Here is a 22,870-nt window from a genome sequence, read left to right as displayed (position 1 = left end):
GATGCTGTGACAGCGTTCATGAGATCAATGCTTCACCAACAATGAAGCGGGTTAGATTATGAATGCGCATACTTTAAATAAGATGGGTCCAGCATCTAAGAAATGTATATTTTATCGATATTTGATGTTTGTAGTGGTTGAGGTTATGACAATTTGGTATAAACATCACGCAATATGGCATTGTTGTGGATAATAAAAAAATAATGATATAAAACAGAAATAAATATCAACAAATTTACCATTATCTTAATAAAAGGTACCATTCAGGTGGATACATATGAAAATATTATTATTGTCCAACTCGTCATCACATCATCATCATCATCATTGGACGCTATATACAAAATGTTAGAACGCGATAACCAGCATGTACACCGCATACATCTGATTCAAGCCAGAAGCTTCATGAATGGATCTTTCTTTCCGTAAAACAATAATTATGTTTGCATGTCCCGTCCGACTGCAAATGGTAAACATTTGGTATTATATGGCACCAATAAATGAAATGAAAGGAACAGGCCTAGGATGATTTTAAAATTTAGGATATCAAGTATGACATATTGAAATAAATAAAATAAGATGGCTTGGATGAATGAATGAAGTTTTAATTCTTAGGAAGCATGGTCAAAATAACTTTGTGATGAAATATAGTTTAGTAGGACTGAAAGTATTTTGTCTGGGGAAAGATGAGAATTAAAGCAATATGTATTAAGGCAGGAATCTGTTCCAACTATATATATATATATAGAGAGAGAGAGAGAGAGAGAAAGGGGGAGGGAGAGAGAGAGAGAGAGAGAGAGAGAGAGAGAGAGAGAGACTTACGCAGATGTTGATGTCAAAACCTTCGAATTCAGATCCAACAGATCCAAAGTTTACATGAATGACGTGCATTATTATATGATATTTTATCATATGATATTTGTATAGCTCCAATATATGTTATGTCAGCTACTCAAAAGCGCTTAGTTTTTCTCATGCGGATTTGTTTTGTGTTGTAATTTGGGATCCTGATAGACAACCTTTATTTGATACAGAAACATAATTAAAGGTAGCAATAAGATTTGATTCCTCGAGACTTACATTTCTGGACTGGCCGATCATACATCATCCACAAAACCGTACCTTATATTGTAGTCGCGTCTTAAAGTCAAGGGGAGCTAAATCCCAAATGCAGCATGTGCCTGTGATACATGTAGTTCGGCAATAGTAAGTAGACTGCTATGCAAAGTCAATGAAAGATAACACAAGCTTAATGATTAAGATGAACAGTGATTTACGAAGTGTTGATTGACTTAAGGAGGTTTTATCGGGTGTAAAACAAGGTACTGAATGGGTAATTAACACCTGCGTGAAATACAACAAGGTGTCATAAAGTAATAAATCGGTCGGCTCGTGGAGTCCCTGTAGGTCGCGTTGGTTTGCACTACGTGACTATTAGCGGGATGTAAACTCACAGTCCCTCATTGTAACTTTTGTTTCTGTAAATATTGTTTCGTTATTGAGAACTGCATAATGTTAATGTCAAATTAGAGAGAGCGACTGAGTGGGAGACAGAGAATGATAGAGAGAGACAGCGACAAACAGTGATGGTGAGAGAGTGCTTGCCAGATGAGAGAGGGAGAAAGAGAGAGCGACTGAAGGACAGTGAGGGAGTGCGTGCAAGATGAGAGAGGGAACCAGATATAGACACTGAGTGAGGGACCGCGAGAGTGAGTGAAAGGTGCGGGTGAAAGAGAGGGAGAGAAAGATAAAGGAATGCGAGCGTGAGATTTCTAAATATAAGACTATGATTAACTAAACCGTCAGGGAGGGGTAGAGAGAGAAAGAGTGATAAGGGATGGAGAATGTTCTTTTTTTAATTTACGACAAGAATGTTTAACTACAGCTGGATCCCACTCATCAACACGTTCGCAGCGCTGCGACATTCGCAAGCATATGATAAACTATAGGTCGTAAAGCATTATTGAAATGCGGGACCCTGACCTCATTATCAAGATGACGATGACGATGACGATGACGATGACGATGCTGAAGAGAATGTGGGTGACGGCTCCTTCCAATACAACACCTCCCAGTACCTGCAAAGTTATGAGCCGGAAAACGATATTTCAAATGTGGGCAGAATACAGTGGAGCTTTACCTATCATAGATTTGGTTCACGTGAATGCAACAAGGAAACAAACTTGAACTACGATGTAGTTATCATGTTCATAACATTCACGTTTGCAAATTCCGCCATGTTGTGCCTAAGTACAATGTGACATATGTTACCTGTATATCAGTGCAGATAAAACTTCATGCCATAAATTCGGCTTTATAAAAAACGAATTTCATTTTATCTCAGACAGATGTATCTGTCCAAAGTGCACAGTTTACACCGTGAGTCATCGATTTGAAGCCTATGGTAGTTTACATGTGACCGCTGTGAGTAACCCAAAACGCAAACTAAAAGGCGAATAATCCTCCAAAAAGTGATAAATTCCTTTATCAATCTTTTTTCAAAGTGTTCAACGATAACCTGAAGCAAAATATGTGACCACGCCCACGTCAAACATCCAAAGAAGAGCACAATGACTACCTGAGGCAATACAAATGTATAATAAATTAAAATTGGAAGGAATGTGTAACGATTGAAGTAAAATAAGTTGACGTCCTTTTAATGATTCTCATATCAAAGTAATGAAATGTTCAACTTCTCTTTGGAAACTAATTGGTTTTACGTACATTGCAAAATTCACGTATAGAAATTAATATGCGCGGAATTTTCAAACGGAAAATTCTAGACGGTAACCATCCATAATCTAAATGCAATATGAACGTAAAGAAGGTTAACCACATATTTAAGCCGTAGTCTTGATTCGTAGGTTAAGACCCAGATATTAGGAATTTTCAACGTTGAAACAAAACGTACGTATCACTCCGCCTTCAAAATGACATAATTCTCAGTTAAACTTGGAGGGGAAACATTGACAATCGACACACATGATAAGCAAATATAAAATAGAAATTGATATAGGGCAATGTTCAGAAATTAATGTCGGTTAATGTGTAGTAATTAATGACTTTGTGTTTCAACTATCGAAATTATTTCCTTATCTGGAATGGGAAGAAACACAGCAACATATAAAACCATGGCAACATCTTCGAAATATAAGACAAACGAGATGAGGTTCACTTTTAAAGCTGACCAATGTATTGTACAAAATATGCCCTGTTTCAATTTTAGTGTTAGATGCACTTGATAACTCCATAATTCCCCTACAAACACATAAATCATGTTGTCTTGGGTCAAAGATTTCAAGTTTAATAAACACACACCTCCATCTAATTTTCCCAACCCTTGCTTCATGTATATCAATTCTTGTCAGAAATCTATCTGCCTGTAATCGAGCCAGCGGCCTCTGGTGTATATTGACATGGGTAGGCGTACTGTGACATCTGCCAGAATGTTTGGACAGACACTGCGAGATAAGGTTCAGATGATAGGGGGTGTCTTAACCCAATGTGTCCAGTGAAACTATTTGTCAATAACTAGCTTTTGTTATCGAACAGATTGCACTGATATTTCAGATTTGGGCTTAATCATGTTTTGCAGTGGCAGCATGTATAACTAATGTATTAAGGTAAAGCAATGTTGAATCACACTGAAGATCATGTTTCGACTGCACGACCCGTTTCAAAAACAGTTAAGTAACTGTCTGTACTTTTATGGTTTAGATTTCTTTTTTAAGAAAAAGATGCTAATGCATTATAAATCAGTGTAGTAACAGTATTGTTGACTGAACACCCAAGAAGGAAGCAGGAGAAAGCTCGTCGAAAACTTAGTTTTGTATTTTTTACAATGTTTGCATAGAAATTGTCAGATAAAAAAATATCACATTCTCCTTCCTAGAAGATAACAGAATCACGAATTAAATCGCATCGATCCCTTTCCGAAATGATCACAATGCACAGACTTGTAGCTTTGCATTTGTTTTCCTCTCGGTAATAAATAATTACGTAATCCTGCCTTAGATCTTGCAGCAGCATATATTACATGAATTATAAGTGCTTGAGGTCACGCATTATATAAGCAGACTATGTGGTAAATATTCCCTTTCACCAAGCACATTTTTTTATATTTTTGTAGTCGACTCAGTAAGACTGAGTGGGACCTACGACCCGTTGTTTACGTCCGTACGTTCATAGGATCAAATAATTATTGTTAAACATAAATCTTGCATCATCAAGCCATTTTGTCTTCCTTTCAAAATCATCAACCCATGCTTGCCATAAAAGGCGACTATGCTTGTCGTAAGAGGCGACTAAAGGGATCGGGTGGTCAGGCTCGCTTACTTGGTTGACACATGTCATCGGTTCCCAATTGCTCAGATCAATGCTCGCAGATCAATGACCACTGGATTGTCTGGTCCAGACTCGATTATTTTCAGACCACCGCCATGTAGCTGGAATATTGCTGAAAGCGACGTAAAACTAAACTCACTCACTCACCCACTCACTCACCCACTTTCAAATACAATATCCAGTCTTCAAATCTCGGATCTGCAGTTCTAGGTGGTTCATGTTTTGTTCTAATTTCATCTCTAGGTAATTATATTTTCTGCAACGAGTGTTTTCGATGCAGCTCATATGAGATGGGATAGTGAACTACGACTAACCAGTACATGTACAAAGATCAACGGGGACTTCGGGGTAGACTAGTGGTTAAAGCATTCTCGCGTCACGCCGAAGACCCGGGTTCGATTCCTCGTATGGGTACAACGTGTAAGTCCCATTTCTGGGTCCCTCATCGCGATATTGAGGGAATATAGCTGACAGCGGCGTAAAACCATACTCACTCACTCACATTGATCAATGATTTACCGATAGTCCCTCCTCAAGCACTCTTCCAAGATTCGATAGTGTGCACTGTACCGTAAAATAGTAATGTTGACGCAGTATTATGCAAACATCAGGTACAGAATAGAGGAAAATGCTTGTAAACACATTAAGGAAGATAGAAGTAATTATCATTTGTGGCGTCTGTAGGCTCCTTATTTCCTTGAACTATACTGGAATGAGGAAAGAAGCCCGTACCCGCTAGCTGTAGCGGCGTTTTTGTGACAACAACCCCCATGGTTTAAAGTCACACACAAATGTTAAAAATGCCCAATACTGTGCTTCATTATGGCCTATCGAAGACGGGTCTTTCGTAGATTGTAATAGTGAACACGTAACCAAATAAAAAAAACAACGAAAAAGAATTTTCTGCTAAAGGCATTTTTATTTGAAAGTTTGGAGTTGTTTGTTTGGTTATGTTAATACTTGGCCTGGCTTTGTAAGTGTTTGTGATGGATGTCACCAAGGATACGCATATCTCTACGTGAACACCCGGTGTCTTTACTGTTAGAAGGACATTTTCATATAGCATGGTCTTTTTCTTTGAGAAACAACGCATGTACGTCGCTTGTCTAGTTTTGTGAGTACTTTACTATTCGATATTTAAAATCAGATAGTAGCATATTTTGAACAAAGCATGGATTGTCCCTTTGGTGCCGTCATGGATAACCGGGGTGGAACGGACATGGAACCAATCATCAGTTCATATTTTTGATGTAGTCAAAGAAGGCGGCGTTGCATCGCAAATAGCGCCACCGTCGACCACTGTATCACCTAAACACTCTGCCACCCGAAACAGACCCCGACTTAATCCATACATACGTCATCCGGAGATATTAACTTTCATAATCTCTTTCAGTTTGACACAAAGTCTTTCACGCCAAAACATGAATAAATTGTTTTATCGCCAAACTGGCAGACATTTCTAACACATTAAAATATCTTGACATTAATTTTATCAACTGGTCACAAGCTGGCGAGATAAGCCATGTAATCTACCCTTATCATTACTGTGAATCAGACTTTTGTCTGCCGTAGTCAGAGAAGGGATACGGCATGGAGCTTCGGGACGGGGCATGGGCAGGGATCTGAGGTTTGATGATATAGCATGAGGTTTATGGTCGGGGCATGACATGAGGTGTGGGGCTGAGGGTATGGCATGGTGTTTTGGGTAGGGGCATGGGGTGGGTGGGGGGTTGATGGCATGGCATGGGGTTTGGGGGGGTTAGGATATGGGTTTGGGAAGGGGCTTGGCGGTCGAGGGCATGGCATGGGGTTTTAGGGTCGGGAGAATAATTTGGCGGTTGAGGGCGTGGCTGCATGAGGATGGGTAAGGTGATGACATGGCATTGGGGTTTTGGGTCGGGGGATGGGATGGGGTCCGGAGGATAAGGACAAGGTATGGGGTTTGTCTTGAATAGCGAGGCTCGAAATTCAGGGTCTGTCTACTTCGTGAACGTACGGGATTATAGGAGTTGCACTGACAGGACATGCATAAATACTCGTCAGATCCTCAGGTGTTCCTGTAGAACGCACAGAAACTTTCATTTAAACCTCAGTACGGCTAATATACTCAATTTAACCTCGTACATGTAAATCATCAAAACCCTAAATGTCCTTTAACCACCAAGGAAATACCCATTTACATCAAATCCATTTATTTATACATCAGTGCGATAAAGATGTCTAATTTGGTCCCACTGCCCCGAAGATACCCATTTTAACCTCAACACCCCGAAGATACCCATTTAACCTCATCGCCTTGAAGATACCCGTAAAAACACCAGCAGCTTGAAGATACCCGTAAAAACAACATAGCCTTGAAGACACCCATTTCATCCCCCGTCTGGTAATGATGCTCACTTTAATCACTGTACGGTCATGATATTCGTGACGTCATTACCACAGAAGAAGCTACCATACGATAACAACTTCAATGACATGAAAGCATTCCTTATGACTTGAGATGAAAATAGTCACATTATTTATTTATTTATTTATTTATTTATTTATTTATTTATTTATTTATTTATTTATTTATTTATTTATTTATTTATTTATTTATTTATTTATTTATTTATTTTGTGTGTGTGTGTGCTTTTTTGGGGTGTGTGGTGGATGGGGGTGATAATTTTTGTTTTTCTTTAATTATTTTAGTTGTATTTTTGTGTAATAATGCCCAAACTCCGGGTATACTTTTTTTAGTTTCTTACGTCATTTTAGTCATTACCAACGAATGTGGTCTTCACCTAGTTAGGCACATGTTCTGTACATACGTCTCTGTTTCCAGAGCCTGACACAGATGACAGCCAGGTATTCTCAGATGACGACAGTATGATGGAGGATGAGGAGAAGCCCGGGGGTCACGAGAACAGTTGCCAGGACAATAGCATCTCACAACAACAGAAGAAGACCGTGGCTCAGATCATGAGAGACAAGAAGAAACAGACCAACTTGACCTTGCAGTGGTGAGTTCCACTACAGTCACTCCTTTCGGGTCGGGGTCCAGATTCTTGACGAACTAGTTTGTTTTATGTCGTCATTGTTACACTGCCTGTACTGATGGGGTAGGGTCAGGCATGATAATATATAGTATCATGTATGGTATGGTTACTTGTCCAGTTTGTCATGTGATCAAATATATGGTCATTTTAATTGCAAAAATTACATGCAATACAAGTATTAACGGGTCATTTGACCCCAAACTGTTTCAAGCCAAGCGGATTCAAATGGGTCGTTTCACCCAAAGTCCTTTCACCTCGGTCGTTTCATCCCAGCTCTTTCATTCCACATTAGGGGTCGTTTCACCACTAATCAAGGATGATATCACCCCAACTAAATGAGTATGCATGAGATATGGAAATGGTATTAATGCTCAGACCTGTTAGTCCTAATTAGGCAATGTTTTAACAACAATCAGGTATGCTGACATGGCACATATCTCATCTCATCTCATCTCATCTCATCTCATCTCATCTCATCTCATCTCATCTCATCACGCTTAAAACTTGAATGAACATTCAAACAAGTCGACATAGAGACATTACACCCTGGTGAAACGACTAGAGTTGAAACAAACCATTTGTAACGACTTGGCGTGAACGTGTTTGGGGTCAAATGACCCGCTGGTTTAAGCATATTTTATACACAGTGTGAAAAGGATTGGGGACAAGTTCTTTCAACCTATAAAACCCTCTCCAAAGATATTTACAATCACTTATTACATCACAAGAAATTATTAGAAACAGATAGACTGAATGATAACAGAGGGAAATGGTATAAAACAAATGGTGTATAGAGAAAAGACCACTGAAATGGCCTGTTAATACTTGTATTCCATGTGATTTTTCAGAATCCCATGTGAGTTGGTTTTGCAACATTAGGATGTAGACCTTTGAAACTGTTACCAGAAAAAAATCTTTAAACTCAAAGTTCAACGTTGGGGCTCAATTTTGTATCTAACATACAGATTTAAAGTAAACAATGGCAACTGACAGTTTGTTCATTTTACCAAGAAATTGTCAGAACAGTTAAACATTGAATAAAAATACGTGCAATGATACATAACCTTTTTCAAAGAACATCAGAAGGGCCGCCAACACCGTATAGTGTTCAATGTTTTATTCGAAAGCTACAGGTCATTAGAAACGTGCCTTCAGACAATGGAAGGTGATAACATTTGAGGTGAATTTATCATCTGTTATATAACCTTTTTCAAAATTCCGTTCAGTGGTATTCGGTTTTGACTAGACGTGCTATTTTCACAAATCTGTAGTGAATGCAAATACACGTATAACAGTTTGGAGTTGTTTGGAGTTCGCAAAATAGAAATATTGTACGCTAGGGCAGAGAACATGCTACAGAAGAATAAGTATAAGAAATCTAATGATAAATTCAAACGAGATAAATTACGATGGTCTCACATTTGTGAATTCCATCTTACATTGTATGTCATGTTACTGTATTACCCGTATGTTGAAGTATCGGGTTCAATTCAGGAATGGGTACAGTGCATGACACCTGTGTTGCACCTGTCCTGCAAAGATGTATCGAAATGTTGCCAACGCAAAATACAATCCAAACATCCAGAATGATGGTTTTGCTTTGATGTCACGGACGTAGTGGTGTAATACAAAATCATGACGTCACCTCCTTTATCCTCTACTCCTATGATGAGTAAGGTCCTTACTATAGTGACCACGGTCATACTGTAGTGATCATATGAATAATATGATATAGACATATGAATAATATAATGTATGCATGTGAATAATATATACAGATATATATTCTCCCCAGGTCACGTTGTGAGGCACAAAATCTCACCATGGACATTTATCATTTATTAAGATGATTTTTCAAGTTTGATTCCCTTTTAATAAAACATCACAAACGAGTCGACTAAAAAGACACACAAATAACTTGATTAAGTTTGACTTCGGCACTAATGTTGTTTGTTAATATGTGTATGGAATAAATCTCGTAAAACATTTATCTACAATTACTTCGATTATGTGAATCATTTAGCAGAAGTTTGACATTTTTCAGATGTTTCTTCAAGCATAAATTACTTTTATTCGTTAGTATGTGTACAGTTTAAAGGTCTTAAAGCTTTGACTCTATACTTTGGTGTGACGGTGAGACGTTTTGCAGTCGTACCTAGAATCAACTATCACAATGCTGTTGCGACATCTCTATCGCTATTGCAGTATGTTGCGAGGCACAAAATCTCACCATGGACATTTATCATTTATTAAGATGATTTTTCAAGTTTGATTCCCTTTTAATAAAACATCACAAACGAGTCGACTAAAAAGACACACAAATAACTTGATTAAGTTTGACTTCGGCACTAATGTTGTTTGTTAATATGTGTATGGAATAAATCTCGTAAAACATTTATCTACAATTACAGCAAGAGACTTCGATTATGTAAATCATTTAGCAGAAGTTTGACATTTTTCAGATGTTTCTTCAAGCATAAATTACTTTTATTCGTTAGTATGTGTACAGTTTAAAGGTCTTAAAGCTTTGACTCTATACTTTGGTGTGACGATGAGACGTTTTGCAGTCGTACCTGGAATCAACTATCACAATGTTGTTGCGATATTATGATGAGCACCTCTATCGCCTTGACTTAGTTTCACATGATGCCAAGCTTGGACAGCCGTCGCCTAGTTGCGTCGACTGTTTCGGACGTTGTTATGGAGTCAGGGGAGGTAACTGAGTACCAGTTGGTGTCGATGCCTGCTATAGCCATCAATGTAATTGACCACACAGGGACTTGTATCGCTTAGAAACAGCGCTCGAAAGACATATGTGTATAGACCCTACCCTAGTACTATATAAAAGGAAAGGGATGTAACGAAGAAACCACCCCCTGTTCGATCAAAGTTACATGTCACCGCGTAAAATATTTTTAAGGCAACGTCGAGGTCAACGGATCGAACGCTAGATAATTTCCCTACAAAACGAGCCATAAATGGCCACAATCGGATCATTATTTCAAAAGTTATACTCCACGAATCATCGAAAACAGCTACCTCCGCAATTTCACGCCAAAATCATGGATCACCAAATACGGCGAAAACTCACCTTTTAAATTAGTTTATTAATTCCAGACACGTTGACAGCACCAGCGCTGGCTGGATTCGATCGGCTGCGGCATTCCGTGGGTCGGAAAACTTATTGCAACACCTACATGTCATTTTCTCGACAGTAAGCAAAACATTTTCACCAAAATCGCTGGCAAACCTACTCACTTGTCGGCCATACGTGACCTTGACATTCATTGAACTGAGCAGATCCGCGCAAACAGACTCGGGCCATCCGATTGGTGGGAAATAAAATATACAGTGGCAGTGGCCAGTCGGATGGCCCGAGTCTGTTTGCGCGGATCTGCTCAGTTCAATGAATGTCAAGGTCACGTATGGCCGACAAGTGAGTAGGTTTGCCAGCGATTTTGGTGAAAATGTTTTGCTTACTGTCGAGAAAATGACATGTAGGTGTTGCAATAAGTTTTCCGACCCACGGAATGCCGCAGCCGATCGAATCCAGCCAGCGCTGGTGCTGTCAACGTGTCTGGAATTAATAAACTAATTTAAAAGGTGAGTTTTCGCCGTATTTGGTGATCCATGATTTTGGCGTGAAATTGCGGAGGTAGCTGTTTTCGATGATTCGTGGAGTATAACTTTTGAAATAATGATCCGATTGTGGCCATTTATGGCTCGTTTTGTAGGGAAATTATCTAGCGTTCGATCCGTTGACCTCGACGTTGCCTTAAAAATATTTTACGCGGTGACATGTAACTTTGATCGAACAGGGGGTGGTTTCTTCGTTACATCCCTTTCCTTTTATATAGTACTAGGGTAGGGTCTATACACATATGTCTTTCGAGCGCTGTTTCTAAGCGATACAAGTCCCTGTGATTGACCACAGGTGGAGAAGGATGGGGTAGGGGTGGTTGCGGAGTGGGGTAACGTCAGCTACTGTCGCCGACATTCGCTGTGAGGAGTTATATCCCATTATGATTCACTAGAGACAAGAAATGTACTGTTTTTATTGTTGTTGTTGTTGTTGTTGTTGTTGTTGTTGTTGTATTTGTTGTCACAGAGTCCACGTGTCATTAACTGTCAAGTCCACATTCCGTACTCAAGTGTGTATTTGTTTTGTTTGTTATTGTTTGTTGTTGCTATAATATTGTTATTGGTTTGTTGGTGTGTGTGTGTATGGGGAGGGGTAGGGGTAGGGGGGAGTTGTACTGAGGAATATCCTGGTTAGAATTCATCTCCAATAACCCGTGCCCTTGTCCCGAGGATTTCTATTGCCACCTACTTGCTTGCGTAATTATCAAGCAATTTGTAGATCGGGAAAGTTGAGTTCATAAAACCTGTGATCGATGGTGCGAATTCCAGAGTCGAAAAGATTGTGTTAAGGTTCGTCAGTTTCATATACTGGTTATGGTGGGTTTCACAAAGGTGGTTCATGCTGACACGGTGTGATAGGGGCCGTGGGTAGTCTATCAGTTCAAGCTTTCGCTCGTCACATCGATGACCCGGGTTCAGTTCCCCACAATGTGTGAAATCCATTTCTGGTGTCCCCCGGAGTGATGTTGCTGGAATGTTGCTAAAGCGGTGTAAAACCATATTCACTCACTCACACAATGTGATACTACGCTATTACTGTTCTAGATTTCCTCTATGGAATAAATGAGCATCAGCTTGGCAATTGTTTGAACATATCTTCTCAAACATAAAATAATTTTCATCTTTGAATCCAAAGTATATATGTACCCATGCCTAGAAACAGGACTCGTATACAACACTTGGTGTATCAACATCGGGAATGCCCTTGTAAAGAAACAATAAATGGATAAACATGCACATTTCATGCAATAACAATGCGAACATCCTGTCACAGAGAAATTCCGATAACCCACACATGCCAGTTTAAAGTGAAATATTCTGCTTTCACAAAATGCAAGAGGTATACTGAGCAGCAAAGTAAACGCAACACTCTTCTTCACGACTTTAAATGGAAGACATAAACAAGAACGCTTACTTTCATGACACTTCATTTTTTTCCAAACTTGCGCTTCTTTTGTTGTTCAGTATAGACGAAATGAACTTCAGAATGACCTTTAATAATGCATGGATGATTCCTGCGCGAATCGTGCGGGATGTAGGGTTCACAAATAATGGTCTCACTGTACATAATCGATATCAAGAACCTACCAAAGACCAATACTGAATGAGCAATGGACCAACCATAATCAGCTGATAAAGTAATTTTCATAGACAGAATCTGCTGACATTGCTTTTTGCATCCAAGGAATCTGTTTGGGCAGAAAATCACAAGTCTCAAGAGTTAACGTTATATATTTATTTCAATAACAGGTAAAATGTTTTTCTCAAGTAATACTTAAATCGCCCCACGCAACCTAAGATACATCTTGCAGAGACTGTTTCATTGGCTGTAGAGCCTACGCTGGTATATCTTAGTCTGACAGTGTTACAACCAATCATTGGCGCCTGGAGGACATTTACGACATCCAAATACGTCACAGATGAGAAGAACCCATTGCTCTTAAATCAGATTGTATATATGTTACATTATCAAACCCAATTTTAACAAAGAAAAGGTACAGTGTTTACACATCAGAATAGTTTAAAGTCTCTTTCCAATGTTTAATGCAAACAGTGCCGCTTTCGCCGAGGGGTAATTTTCATGTCACCCGATTGTATTTCGAGTGAAATATGGAGTGCTTGAAACGCAGTAGGAGGGAGACTCGGAATGGGCATCAGCCATCACTAGGACCACCTCGAGACCTGCACGAGCTTATTACAACGTGTTCGGGTAGACGTGGAATCGCCTGAGAGTGGTTACGAGTTGCCAAGTTGTCAGAGATGTTTTCTTTTCGCTTAAGAGTTCGGCTTTTTGCTGAAACCCTTGGTGACGCGCCTCAGTAGGTTGGCCATTAAACAGAGGTGCGAAATTCTACAATGGCGCGTGGTAGAAATGAGGCATAAGTGTCTATTTTATGATCTTATTTATAAATCTTCCAGAGAAGACTTTCTGAAATATTACAAGAAAACATTATAAATGTGTTTTTACAAGTTGAAACTATTTTCGCCAAATTGGTCAGAAAAAAACAGAGGCTTTCGTCATTAATCCTTTCATATGGTGTTTATGAATATAAAGTACCAGCATGGATTTTAAGGTGTTTCAAAGTCTTCAAAGATTCCAGAAGTATATGTATATTATTGATCAAGATGTTGGTTGAATATTCATTAGATTATGGTGTTGATGAACTGTTCTTGTAATAATGATATTGTTCGTATGTAAAATGGTGCATCTTGCAGGAGTGACGGTATATTTCCTTTAAATATACGATTAAAAAAGTAGAGGATATTCCATTTTGTGAGCATGCCACTACACAATGCCAATGCATATGAGAAAATGTTAAATACATATCAATACAGATGACACATTTCCAAAATAATGGAATAAATTGTCACATTTTCCCTTCATTTTTCTTAATGATCTGTATTCTCTTTGGCATATTTGGCATTAATCTCGTGAATCCAGTATCCCCATTTCATGCTAAATTACGGCAGATCCTTCTTTAAATTGATCGTACAACGTGACATGTCATTTTGAGAAGTGTTTTTCTTTCTATTTTTTGTGTCGTTAATTACAAGTTTAGCAGTATACAGCGTTCACATGCAGTGACTCGGAGGAGCGAAACTAACCAATACGACATACTTTACGTTACGCATCCACTATCTTGGCATATATCATACAAGAAGTGTACGCGTTCATGTAATGACCGCTATATTCCTTACTCTGTAATAATTTCTGCTTCTTACATGTCAGTTTGACATTACAGAATGCATGTTGCCCGGATATGGTCGAGTCATCAAGATACATCACAAGTGTGACGCTTAGTATTTGCGCTCTGCATGTTTGTATCATTTTCAGTAGTAGTCAGACTTAATCTGAATTGGTTTCCGACGCTTTATTCGAATCATAAAGAAATTAAAAGGATTGGCTATGAAGCCTATTTAGTTTATGTTAATGCTGCTCTAATGAACATGTAGCTCGCTGTTGCATATAATCATTATAATAGGCTGTGAAAATAAGGACAAGTTATTTACATATTTGTTTTACTTGATGCGCAATTTCCTTGTAGGTAGACACATTCAAATACGCCTTGCATCTCACCAGTTAATCCAATTTTATTTTGAAAATGAATTTTGTTTAAAATGTTTGTTGATAATATCCAACCTGTGCTATATAGACCATTCAGATTTTTCCCAAGTAGGGGGCATTCGTGCACCTATATGTACATGTGAGTTAAACAACATGTCACAATGTCACGTCAACCGTCAGTCAGTGACAACGCCGAGCGTGAACTCAATTTCCAACCGTTACAAACCGACCCGTGTGGTAGCATTGATTTTTCATTTATCTTGTCAAGAAACGACCGAGGGGTTAGACGTATGCACAGTTTTCTTAGCCGCTTGATTTAGAGGACTAGAAGTTTATCTTCCTGATCAGGGCTGGAAAATGAGGGGAGCGGGAAGGGGTGGGGGTGGGGGTATGGTGCTCTTGACGAGAGGGTATGAGTCGGAACTTGTTCGAATTATGTTATTGAAGTTAAACCAATTGTTGTGCTTATCCCATGCTGTATTACCATGTTGGTGAACATCACAAGTGTCTGCCTATATATGGAATACTATTTCTTTATCAATTTATGGGTATATCTAACGAATAGTCCTTTAAAATTGCAATATTGATTTGTTCATTCCAAACTGGCTTTAGTTTTGCTGTATTCATAATTGTGCATCGCAGATTATGTTTGAGACGTTTTACTATTAACTGCAAAATTGTGCAAGACTTGGTTCGTATTGTGTAAAAGGTCACCGCATTTTGGGAAATGCATGTCCTTATTTTGTGTAACACACTTCCTGACTCTGTGTAGCATATCTCATATTTTGTAATAAACTAAACTTCAGCTACTGGCAGGACTGCTAATAGTAATTCGTAATAACCATAGTTCGTCATATGCATTTCACCTAAAATATGCAGCAAGTTGTCTGGAACAAAATCAGTTCTGTATATTCGTCAGTTCCATATACACGTGTTTGTGAAAGACAAAACTGTCAGTACACCTCATTTTGTGAAATGCATCACGTCAGCCGCGTCATCTGTCAAACATCAAATTTCAAATATGAGTAGAAACACCTCCTGGTTTCTTAGCACTAGTCATGCCTGTGACCCATTGTTTACACTTTAAGGTAAACAAACTCATTTTATACAAAGTAAATGAAATAAATTCCTGGTTTGAAGAGAGCGGCATCCCTGGTTGTATTGTGTAACTCTAATCTCCTTTCGATATGTACATAGCACCACCCTGAAAAGTGAAATTGACAGGCTAAACAGTAAAAATCGTTGTCAATTACACAAAGAGACGAGGGTTGACCGCGCTACTTACGGGTTAGGTGAAATAATGTGGTTAAAACCGTCATAGCTCGACCCCCGGGAAGAGGGTGGAGGGCTCGTGAGTGGTGAGGATTTTTTGTCAGTTTCTTAAGCCTAGTCTAGCACTCGGATTATTGGTGATTATATGTATGAGGTGAGAAATGAAGTAAGGAATTATACCAGTGGGGATATTCCCTCGCGATATGATGAAACATACACCGCATGTCACTGAACTATATTGTAATATATACTTAGAGACTTGAGATCACAACTCTTGTCGCAACTTCTCAATCATTCTTTTCTTCTTTTTTTTAATTGTTTACCTTTTTTGTTTGGTTTTGTATTTTACCTTCTTCCTTTGTCTTTTTATTTCGTAAAGGTAGAACATAGTATACACCCGCACGATTTATTTTCATATTCTTGCGTACGTGTCATTTCTTTTCTTCATTTTTTAAAATTATTTACTTTTTTGTTTTGTTTTGTATTTTATCGTCTTCCTTTGTCTTTTTATCTTCTAAAGGTAGAACTTAGTATACACCCGCACGATTTATTTTCATATTCCTGGGTACGTGTCAGTTTTTTATATAAGATATATAACAAGAATCTCCACGTCAGTTTGTAATTTAAATAAATGCAAATTTCAAAACATCTTATTGTCCAATTAAGATTTTATGATGGAAACTGGAAATTCTTAGCAGTATGAAAGAGGGAGAAACCGATACGATGAAAAGCAACATAGCCAACATATTACTACAGATGATATTTACATGCTATTGAAATTGGTGCATGCACCTGGCCGTGTTACAGTTGTGAAATGTTTACAGGTGTAGAACTACATCAGGATTAACTTGTTTCGTTCTATTTATTTCCTGAAAAGTAATTACCAACACAAATATTTAACCACACAAGGACGAATTAAAGTAAACAATAAACAATAACGTCGATGTAAGCTTCGACAAAGTAAACACACTGTTTGCGTGTCAAAAACACAATTGATTTTCTAAAAGCAAACAAACAAAGACAGCTACATCATATTTTTTATGACTTTGGAATTTGAACGGTTGAAGTAAGTGTAATCAACCAAAGTAATAAATCAGCAAAATCTAAAACTGACATGTTACGAGCTTTATTGAAAATCTTGTAACAGTCATCCGGACTGCCGAGGATAAGTCTAAATTTTCAATTGTGCGTCGTTTGCTTACCAGCCACAATCACATGACTACAACATTGATTAATGAGTCGATAAAAGAAACAGACAAATTTCACCTGAACAGGTAGAAAGTGTATGTATGTTTGATAAAAGTTCGTTATTTCACAGAATGATTTTGTTATGAATCCAAATCCTACTGCTTTAAAATCGCCAATGAGTCAATAAAAACAAAAACAAAAACAAATTGCATCTGACTAGAGAGACAGTGTGTATATGGTTTCATTATTTAACAGAATGGTTGTGTAATGTACTACTGCTTTGAAATAAAGAAAACTGTTATTCATTCTGGTTCTTTTTTTTCAAAAGACAGTTAATCTTTACTAGCATATTTAACAGTCATTGAGAAGTGCAGTAATCAATTAATAGTGAAAATACTTGTATATCTAAACACGTAAATTAAGCGCTTATGACCATATAGACATATGCCCTTCACTACGGTTACTTTGCCTACTTTAATCTCTGACAACAAAATTCAGTGGTGTGATGTAAATATTAACACCTAACTAAAACGAACATGGATTCCAAACCATTCCGATCGATCTCGACCCTAACTGAGCTTGTGAATACCCTTACGGCGAGGATAGTCGACTGTAGCGATGTGTGGTATATTTCAAACGTGTTACAATGGAGGATATTTGTCAACGGCAAGTTTTCGTATCCTGGAACAGGTCGAAGTTGTCGAGCTGGCTATAGACATAGTGAATGAATGGATGAGATTATATTACACCAACAACATACACTGCCTAACCAGTGTTGCTACTTAACGCTGAAATTAACACTGACTTCCGTGTTTGAGCTGTAGTTGTGAATGAATGGACTACTATAAACGCAACACTGATGGTTGCTCGAATAACGTTGTAGTATCACAATGCAACATGTTTTACGTTATTTGCAATGTGGAATTTTTGCGAGCGGTAAGGCAATGAGATATAAATATAAGTACAACGAGTTTGAAACCCGATATGCCCATGCTTATTCATACTAAATAATCACAAAATTGAATATATTTAGAACGAAAAAAAAATGTTAATGAAATATGTATATATTTCTCTGGCTATAAACTTCAGAATTAACGTTAAATTTCTTGGGGATATGTTGGATTTGTATGTCAGTTTGAAAGAAGGTATGGTTGTTTTTAAAATGATTTTTTTAAAAAATAGTCGAAAAGTCGATTTATGTTTTGGGAGGTGGAGAGAATATGGTGAGTCAATTAAGTTACACGAGACGTAGTCTGCAAAACTGTCCCCTAAATTTGAGTTCTAGACTCATACCTGTGTTACAAACAGACACATGATGTCACAACTGATTTCTATTGATCCAGTCGTCGTCCCAGTTTGAAAATGTTATTCCGTATCTAATGCTTCCTCATAGAATGAAAATTCCTTTTGCGACTATATTTTTCAGTGATTCATTCTTATAAGGGTCACTGCTGGTTTGCACTTGTAAATGCGAGTTTGTTTCGTGGCATACACCAGAGAGGTTATTACGTGGCGTATGCGGTTAAATCAACATAGATGAAAACACCCCACCTTTGGCCAAGATATCGTTCGATTCATCGTCCAACATAGCATTGTTGAAGTCCCCTGACTGACATCGTCAGACATCGTTCGTCACAGCCTCATACAATACAGGGAGCGGTAGGATAGCCTAATGGTTAATATGGCTCCTTGAAAAGAATATGTTTTTAATTCTTATTTTAAAATTCTTATTATAATGTAATAGTAATGTATAAAACACAATTGTTCTTATTATCATCATTATCGTCGTCTTCAAAGTCATCACCGTCGTCTCTATTAGAGGTAATAACATACAACCGTGACAATTTTCTTTTAAATGCAGATTTTTAGTTCAGGTGTGTCCTGACACATTTACAGATTTCACGCTGCTCAAAAAAGGGGTTAAAGACATATAATCTATTGCAAGTGACAAGATAAGTTTCTTTTTTTCAAAAGCTACCTTTTTGACCTCAACATCTGTTGCAACAAAAACTCCGTTTTCAAACTTGAAATCAGTAGGTCCCCGTTGCCGACAAGGTGTTGCAAGTTAACAGTAAGACAGAGTAACTGATAATGTCCCTTATCTTCACTCTTCAACTTATGAAGTCAAGAAAGCAAACACGCTCAAGTACCATCGGTAACTTCCAACTGGAGAGTTGGTTCACTCACGTAAACTCCCGTAGAGTAAGTGAGATTGCTTTGCGTTGATTTACCTCTAGAGTTGAGCACTATCACGAGAAGGACATCTCAAGATTTCGCTGAGGAAAATAATTGTAGATGGAGCGTGTGTGAGGTTTGAGATACGTATCAATGCACGTGTGTTTTTTATCAGCTTCCTGAGGAGTTTCTACTTCAATATATGCCGCGTCATCAACAGCTGATGTCAATCTCTGCACAATATCAACAGCGTTAGAATTGGTTTCATAAGTGACGAAATCGACATGAGTGACCAGTGCATGGTCACGCACTGGATGCATGCTGAGGACGTGGTCACATCTTCAAAATCATGATCATATAGACATATATTCATATACTTTGTAATAAATATATGACATTGTGCATTGTTTCGTGACAGATCTTTCTAACATATGGGACATTGTTTTGCTATGCACTTTTTCACATAAGCAGTAGTCTGATGTGCGTCAGATACATTCTATATATTCTTGAGGTTTCACAGATATCTCTATGGGCTGATGAAGAACAGTGGGGGTTTCACAGATATCTCTATAGACTGGTGAAGAACAGTGGGGTTTCACAGATATCTCTATAGACTAGTGAAGAACAGTGGGGTTTCACAAATATACCATACATTCTGCCCATGGTCATTTAGGATTCATGAATATCTCAACAGACTGGTGAAGAACATTGAGGTTTCACAAATATATCTGTAGACTGGTAAAGGATACTGATTTTTCACAAGTATACTATACATTCTGCTGATGGACTGTAATGTTTCGCAAATATACTTAAAGTTTACATTCAGCTGAAGAACATTGAAGTTCAGTAGGTCACTAGAATTCCCCAAATAATCCTACATTCAATAGCAGAGCAGTGGAATTTCACATATAATTAATTATATGTCATGCAGAATTTCTGCTCTGCATTCGCGTTTTCCTTGTTTCCTAACGATCATTTTAATTATGTGTCGGTTGTTATGGTGATGGATACGTGTCGGTTGTTATGGTGATGGAATGCTGCAGCTCAGAAATGTTTCATGCAATTACTTATTGTTAAAAAATCATATTTAGATTTTGTTGTGAGGTCTATCTATATCTTTTGCCCTCATCATTACTTTGACTTCAGAACTAAAACTTTGTCACCAACGTATATTTCGTCAGGAAGATACTCTGTGTCACTATGGTCATGCGCAGGGCTACAACCAATGTCAGCAATGTGCCGAACATCTCGCTATCGCATTTTGATAATACAGACTCGAGGACTACTTGTAGTCAAATATTGACCAGAGTGGTTGGTAAAAATATTTTATACATTCCGAGTTCGTATCATTGGGCCGGCTGCGCCTTGCTGTGCCAACATTTAGTAACGTGTTGTATCCAAAACCCTCACCGGGAATGTAGGCGGAACAGGAATCTCTATCAAACATTCTTATGGGTTAACTTGCCTATGCTGTGAGGGATCCTCAGGTCTTAGGTCTGTTATAGTGGATGGGCGGTTCTGATATGATCATCAAACAAACAGATATGATAGGGAACAAACCTCCACTCGTCCACACGTGGTCGGATAATTTTGTTCGCGAAATTCAATATTTGTCACGTTCATGCCTTTCGGAAGCCTTTGAAGGATTTTAATCCATCATCCCAAAGCTGTATGGTCACCGTTGATCAGTGTTGGTCTTGATAAATCATTCTATTTTGTGACAAAAATGAAAGATAAAAGATTTCAAAACGCACAGCTTCCGTCGTGTGTCGTATTATTTTGGTGTGTAAAATGTGCATCCTGTCGTCGAGTACCCAGTCTAGTGTAAACCTGGTCCCTTTGCTTACATCTCAGCCTGTCGTGCGATGAACGAATAATATAAAATGTGATGCTTGCATGCTGTGTGAGTAGTAGTAGGTACAAAACAATATACTCGAGAATGTCGTGTTTTATGATTGTGTCTTTCAAAATGTAATCATGGCGTGATGTGTAATCCATGAATGTATTGTGCAAAATGTCATTAAACATTGTACTCCATGAATGTTGAGTACATAAAGAGTGTTCAGGATGCTTGAAGGCATTGTGCAAAATGTGATCCTCTAGTGTTGTGAGATGTTTGAAGGCATTGTGCAAAATGTGATCCTAGTATGTCGTGTGACGTATGAATGCATTGTACAAAGAGTGATTCGACTGAATATTCATAACGCTGAAATGATTTTGTGCAATCTGTCTCAATGAAACAATGACTGAGTATTTATGGCACCAGGCGCCTCATTGGTAGTGTGCCGTTGCATTCGTATAGTGCATGTCTCAAAGTCACATCTGAACGTTTTCATGCACCAAAGAGTGTGTGTATTTAGTTTTACGCAGGATGACACCATAAATGGGTTGACAAATTGTATCAGCAATCGAAATTAACATAAGTCCATAGGCCCCAGGTCAACTGAAAACCACTCGAACCCACAGCTCTAGTTTTCTTCAGACCCTTTTACATTCCAATAACTAAGAGCATTATCGCCATATTGCAATATACGAATTTCATGCTTCTGGGTCTTTAAGACTAGCTGCTTTTCAGGGTTAAGGGCAAACACTGCATTGTATCCATATGTAGATTTCGAAGCCGGGTCTTCGGTGTGACGAGCGAACACTTTACCCACCATGCTACCCCTCATGCCCCGAGGGTCAGTATTAATCAACGATGCTGTCCCGATAAATTCATCAGAAACACCTGATCTGTAGAGGTTACGCTTTCGAGTTAAATAACCCTCTTACCTTAAATAATGATGTATATGTTTTAATGACAATTTTAATTTATGTGGAACGTACCAAAAACAAGTTAAGTGACATACTCCTGAAAATTAAACATGGGACGTTAATGCAAAAGAATCCGAGTCTTGACTGAGACATTTTAGGAGTCAGAGACAGTTCCCAGCCTAGTGTAACCCTAGCCCCTTTACTTATTACCTTGTAGCGCTATATCTCATCAGATGAGTCACGAATTCCTAGCTGACGACTAAGCTAGGGTTACCTTCAAAACCAATATCAAACACATTTGAAACCAGCTGGACGGGCTAGATTTAAGGTGTTTAACTTGTGTTGTAGCTATCAGTGGTGTTCACTATAGGCCCCAGTTACACAAGCGTCAGAGAAGATTTTCTGTTAATATTATGGACTTTCGAGACGCCTGGAAATTGAAAATGGATTTACACACGTAGATACGATTTCCATTGACCCCTGAATTGTCGCCACATCAGTCCGATAAAGCAACTAGCTGTTATTAAAAGATTGTTCATGTTTATTTTCCCCACAGTAAAGGTTATTCTGATTTGCCCGTCTAGCAATGTTCACGTTTAACCGTGGGAATATTTATTTGAAGGACATATCAACCTATGTGGTTGAGGGCACATTTAAATTTGCGTTTTGAATCTCTTTAGCGTTTCTGTTCAAAGATTATCTCTCAGTCGATTAAGATTACATTTTTAAATATTTTGTTCAAGGTGATCAATGTAAACAACACTCTCCTTAAGCATTTTTGTTTCATTTAAATCGAGTTTTCATCCAAACACATAATTTGTCCCAGTAATTTTAAATGAAAAGTAAGTCATCTTCAAAGGGTAGATGAAGAAAGAAATTTTGTGCTCCAAAA

The 22,870-nt window shown here is 38.2% G+C and overlaps 1 protein-coding gene across 1 annotated transcript in view; it reads left to right on the top strand.

The window, feature by feature from the left end:
* The window catches only part of LOC137261760 (DNA-binding protein RFX6-like), a 75,678-nt gene that overhangs the window by 6,196 nt on the left and 46,612 nt on the right, over positions 1-22,870 (top strand). Inside the window, exon 2 of the mRNA XM_067799544.1 lies at positions 7,169-7,346. Within this exon, the coding sequence (XP_067655645.1) occupies positions 7,169-7,346 (178 nt within the window). The remainder of the gene's footprint in view (positions 1-7,168; positions 7,347-22,870) is intronic.

The sequence above is a fragment of the Haliotis asinina genome, chromosome 14 (genome assembly GCF_037392515.1).
Source record: "Haliotis asinina isolate JCU_RB_2024 chromosome 14, JCU_Hal_asi_v2, whole genome shotgun sequence".
Taxonomy (NCBI): Eukaryota; Metazoa; Mollusca; class Gastropoda; order Lepetellida; family Haliotidae; genus Haliotis; species Haliotis asinina.
Note: the sequence above shows the minus strand (reverse complement) of the source record. Positions and strands in the feature narration are given on the sequence as shown.